Source organism: Nesoenas mayeri (assembly GCF_963082525.1).
Source record: "Nesoenas mayeri genome assembly, chromosome: 1".
In the NCBI taxonomy this organism is placed as follows: Eukaryota; Metazoa; Chordata; class Aves; order Columbiformes; family Columbidae; genus Nesoenas; species Nesoenas mayeri.
The window spans coordinates 211,880,471-211,886,015 of NC_137541.1; the positions used below are offsets into that span (position 1 = coordinate 211,880,471).

Sequence of the window (5,545 nt, forward strand, 5' to 3'; positions counted from 1 at the left end):
GAGCCCCCATTATCGAGGTCCCTGGTTGGTGGGTGGGGGTATTGTTGCCGTGGCACCGCTCCTGGGGTGCTGGCTCCGCTCAGGTACCTGGGGAGCGATGACTTCATGGCCTTATTAAGGACTAATTTCCATCCAGGCAGGGAAAACAAACCAGCGGGGCCGGCGTTTGCCGTGGAAAGTTACTGGGGCCGTGGGGAGTTTAGTGGGGCCACGGGGAGTTCGTGGCTGTTTCCATACACGGCCCGGATTTCTCCATTTACCTCCGTGGGATGATAATCTCTAAATCCCAATGAGATTAAAGGCAGAGTGAAAGGTGGCTGCAGTTCCTCCTCCCAGCCCTCGCCACGGTTCCCAGATGACGAAACCCCGCGTCTGTCTAACCCCGATTAACCCGCGCGCTCGGCTTATCCCCCCCCCCAAAAAAAAGGCGACGAGGGTGAATCCCCGTCCCACTTCACACCCGGAGCTGCGGGGAGGTGAGAACGGGGGGAAAAACGCACCAAGGCGGGAGCTGCGACTTGAACCTGGTTATTTCTCCCGTGTCGGCAGGTCCGCAACGCCCATGGCGCTGGTGAAGAGCGGGTGGCTTTGGCGGCAGAGTAAGTGCGACCATTGAGTTTTCCACAGCGGGAGACACACCCCTCCCAAAATAAAGCAAACCTGGAGGAGTTTTGGCTATGGGATGGTGGTGTGGGGGGAAAGAACAGGTCCCAACCTGGGTGGTTAATCCACGGCAGCGAGGAAATCGCGGCTCAGCCGCTCGTGGGTTTACATAAGAGACGAGAGGGGCTTTCTGCCACAAAACAGACGCGGCTCCGCGGCCGGGGCTGGATCGGGTCCCGTGCGCACGGCGGGGCAGCACCGAGATGCCATGATGGCTTTTATTATATTCTGGCAGCTATTTTTAACCTCAAGCCACCTGGCTTTGCTGCCCCGGATGCGGCGGGTAAATCCATCTGCAAATTCGGGGGGATGGCGTCGGGTCTTGTGAACGCGCTGGGCGGATCATGCGGGGTCCTTCACCTCGTCCCCGTCCCGCCAGGCTCCATCCTGCGCCGCTGGAAGAGAAACTGGTTCGTCCTCTACCTGGATGGCAGTTTGGTTTACTACCACGACGAGACGCAGCGCGACATGGACGGCCGCATCCACGTCAAGTACAGCTGCCGCGACGTGCGCGCCGGCCGCGAGTGCAGAGGTGAGCGCAGCCCCAAATCCCCAAAATTACCTTCTACTTGTGCTTTCGCGCATCTAGGCCACCCCAAAATTAATCCAGGCTGCACAACCCACCCCTTTCCGTCTCCCGACCATCCCAAGAGATGCACGTTGCGTCTTCCGCAGCTTTTCCCTGCGGAAGGAGAAACTCTCCTCCCGCTTTGCGCTTGTTCAAAACACGAGCCCACGGGCCTGACTCATCGCTCGCCGTCTCGCACAAACACGGAGAACAAAGCGGCAGCTCCGCTCAGCCCACGGCCGCCGCACAAAGCGCCTTTCTCGGGCGCCGCCGCCGCGGCGGGAGCGCAAACCCAAAGGTTTCTCCTCACCGGAGGGTCCCGCTGAGTTTCGAGCCTCGCGGGCTTAAGATTTTCCCCTTGCTTGTGATCCAAGCGTCTCGCACTTCGACAGAATTTGGGTGCTTGCTGCAATCTGGGAAATCCAAAGCAAACGCAGCTCGGTTGAGATTTTTGGCAAGTTTCTGTCCTTCTGTTTTCTTGCCACTGCGGGGGTGGAATTTTTCGCTCCCCAGCTCTTCGCTCCCCTTGGTTTTTAACCTCGAAGAGCCTGATGGTAACGTGTAAGTGGCGATGGAGCTGAAATCAAACCCCAATTATAAGCTGGGTGTCCCAACAGGTTTTTAACAGGTTCACTGGCGGCTCAGGGTGGTAATTCACAGAATCCCAGAATGTGAGGGGTTGGAAGGGACCTGGAAAGCTCATCCAGTGCAATCCCCCCATGGAGCAGGAACACCCAGATGAGGTTACACAGGAAGGTGTCCAGGCGGGTTGGAATGTCTGCACAGAAGGAGACTCCACAACCCCCCTGGGCAGCCTGGGCCAGGCTCTGCCACCCTCACCAGGAACAAGTTGCTCCTCATCTCTAAGTGGAACCTCTTGTGTTCCAGTTTGAACCCATTACCCCTTGTCCTATCACTGGTTGTCACCGAGAAGAGCCTGGCTCCATCCTCCTGACACTCACCCTTTCCATCTTGATCCTCATAAATGAGTCCCCCCTCAGTGTCCTCTTGTCCAGCTCCAGAGCCCCAGCTCCCTCAGCCTTTCCTCACACGGGAGATGCTCCACTCCCTGCAGCATCTTGGTGGCTGCGCTGGACTCTCTGCAGCAGTTCCCTGTCCTGCTGGAACTGAGGGGCCACAACTGGACACAAGATTCCAGGTGTGGTCTCCCCAGGGCAGAGCAGAGGGGCAGGAGAACCTCTCTGACCTACTCACCACCCCCTTCTAACCCACCCCAGGTCCCATTGGCTTCCTGGCCACAAGGGCCCAGTGCTGGCTCATGCTCACCCTGCTGTCCCCAGGACCCCCAGGTCCCTTTCCCCTACACTGCTCTCCAACAGCTCCTTCCCCAGCTTACACTGGAACCTGGGGTTGTTCCTGCCCAGATCCAAGACTCTACACTTGCCCTTGTTCTAGTTCATTACATTTCTGCCCACCCAACTCTCAGCCTGTCCAGGTCTCTGATGGCAGCACAGCCTCTGGTGTGTCAGCCACTCCTCCCAGCTTGGTGTCACCAGCAAACCTGCTGACAGTCACTCTATTCCCTCGTCCAAATCATTGATGAATATATTGAATAACAGCGGCCCAGCACTGCCCCCTGAGGCACTGCACTAGATCCAGGCCTCCAATTCAGAGCCCGACCCTCTCCCGAGAGGCTCCCTGGGGAGATTTGGGGATGGGTTTTGGGGTGTCTCTTTGCCGACGCTGGATCCCGCCCTTTTCCAGACGTGCAGCCACCCGAGGGGAAGAGCCGCGAGTGCCTGTTGACCGTGGTGCTGCGCGACGGCTCCAAGACAACACTTTGTGCTGAGAGCGAAGACGACGCCGTGTAAGCCAAAAATATGCCCTCTTGGTGACTTTTCCATCCAGATTATCCCGGCCCGGAGCCCCGTCCTGCTCCCACTATCGGCTGCCCGCTTTTTCGGCCCGATTTAGATAACCGGGCCCCTCTGTTTTGTTTGCAGCGCTTGGAAGATGGCTGTGCTGGAGGCTAAAGCCACACCGGTGAGGCTTCGTCCCCCTAAAAATAGGGGTATTGTCCCCCAAATGGGCTTTGGATGAGGGTCACACCAACCTGAGTCCCCCCCAGCAGAGTCACAGTGACAGGGGACACAGGGACAGGGGAACGGGGACGGAATTTCAAGGGAATGGGGCAGAATTTAAGGCGATGGGGACAGGGCTAAGGTGACATGGGGAATGTTAAGGTGACATGGAGAATGTTAAGGTGACGAGGACAAAGTTAAGGTGACGGGGAGAAGGTTAAGGCGACAGGGACAGGGTTAAGGTGACGGGGACAGGGTTAAGGTGACGGGGACAGGGTTAAGGTGACATGGAGAATGTTAAGGTGACATGGAGAATGTTAAGGTGACGAGGACAAGCTTAAGGTGACGGGGAGAAGTTTAAGGTGACAAGGACAAGGTTAAGGTGACAAGGACAAGGTTAAGGTGACAAGGACAAGGTTAAGGTGACGGGGACAGGGTTAAGGTGATAAGGGCAAGGTTAAGGTGACAGGGACAAGGTTAAGGTGACAAGGACAGGGTTAAGGTGATGGGGACAGGGTTAAGGTGACAGGGACAGGGTTAAGGTGATGGGGACAGGGTTAAGGTGACGGGGAGAAGGTTAAGGTGACGAGGACAAGGTTAAGGTGACAGGGAGAAGGTTAAGGTGACAAGGACAAGGTTAAGGCGACAAGGACAAGGTTAAGGTGATGGGGACAAGGTTAAGGTGACATGGAGAATGTTACAGTGACATGGAGAACGTTAAGGTGGCGAGAACAAGGTTAAGGTGACGAGGAGAAGGTTAAGGTGACGGGGACAGGGCTAAGGTGACGGGGACATGGTTAAGGTGACGGGGACAGGGCTAAGGTGACGGGGACATGGTTAAGGTGACGGGGACAAGGTTAAGGTGACGGGGACAGGGTTAAGGTGACGAGAACAGGGCTAAGGTGACAGGGACAGGGCTAAGGTGACGGGGACAGGGTTAAGGTGACGAGAACAAGGTTAAGGTGACTGGGACAAGGGTAAGATGATGGGGAACACAGTTACAGTGATAGAGGCCAAGTTAAAGGGAACAGGGACAGAGTTAAGGGGACACAGCTGAGGTGACCTGAGCACAGGTGGGTGATTCAGGTGCTTGGAAAGGCCACCCGGGGCATTTCAGACACTCCGGGCCCCCCCGTTTCAGCAGCGCGGGGGAACCTGAGCGATTCAAACCCCCGTCACGCACGGGGGAGACTGAGGCACGGCCACAGCTGATGTTGCGGCCTCGCGCCGCTGCTCCCAGGTGCACGTCTACGACCCGTACGACGACGACTACTACCAGACGGTGCCCCTGGACTCCCACCAAACCGCCTACATCAGCTCCGGCCACTACGCCCCCCAGTACGGAGGTGGGTGACCCGCCCACATTCACCCCATCCCTCCTCAATTCACCGCTTCGCCTTATCACCACCTGCTTAATTTAGGCAGGGGGAGGTGGGGATGGGATCCCCCCAGGGTTGGCAGCAGATAGTGGAGCCGCAGCCAAAACTGGGGTCCAGCTCACTCCCCCTTTTCCACTTTGCTTTGCAGCTCCCGGGGTGACCCACGTCATCGTGCGCGAGGATCCGTACCGGGTGTCCGGGGACCAGATGGCCCTGGGGCTGCTGGCGGGGGCGGCCACGGGCGCCGCGCTGGGCTCCTTCATGTGGATGCCGTGCTGGTTTTAAATCCCCCCCCAAAACTGGGCTGCATCTCCCCAGCTCGGTTTAACTCACCCGCGGCTTGGAACCCACCCTGAGCCACCCTCAGCCTCCCAAAAACACCCTGCGGACAGAGATCCAGCCCCAAACTCACCCCCATCCTCCTCCCTGCACTGGCTTTTGCATTAAATAACCCCCACACGCTTCAGAGAACCCCCAAAACCGTATCCCCAAACCCCCCTGGCATCCTGTTCCCACTCAAAGGCCTGGGAGTCACCAGGGCTGGCAGCAGAGGGGAGGGTGAAGTGCAACAAGCCCTAAAACCCAACTTAATTCATCACCTTCAGCTCAATACCTGGGTTTTGGACAGATGTGGAGAGGGAGTGCTGCACCAAACACCTATTTTTGGGGAGACATACTTTTTTTTTGCATCCCACGGCACAGCAGCTCTGTAAGTCTGCCTTGGCTTGAGTGAGGCATTGGACACAGTGTCCCAAGCATCCTCACAGCTGAACTGAGGGAGTGCGGTCTGGATGATCGGGGAGTGAGGTGACTGTGAACTGGCTGAAGGGAAGAAGCCAGAGAGTCGTGGTCAATGGGGCAGAGTCCAGTTGAGGCCTGGATCTAGTGCAGTG

At 57.4% G+C, this 5,545-nt stretch overlaps 1 protein-coding gene across 1 annotated transcript; it reads left to right on the forward strand.

The window, feature by feature from the left end:
* Positions 1-562: 562 nt before the first annotated feature.
* Positions 563-4,937, forward strand: PLEKHB1 (pleckstrin homology domain containing B1; the record flags this gene model as incomplete). The annotated part of the gene is made up of 6 exons (XM_080359662.1): positions 563-599; positions 1,043-1,195; positions 2,957-3,059; positions 3,196-3,235; positions 4,514-4,619; positions 4,801-4,937. 6 exons carry the CDS (start codon positions 563-565, stop codon positions 4,935-4,937), a joined length of 576 nt encoding a protein of 191 aa, XP_080215788.1.
* Between the last annotated feature and the right edge of the window lie 608 nt (positions 4,938-5,545).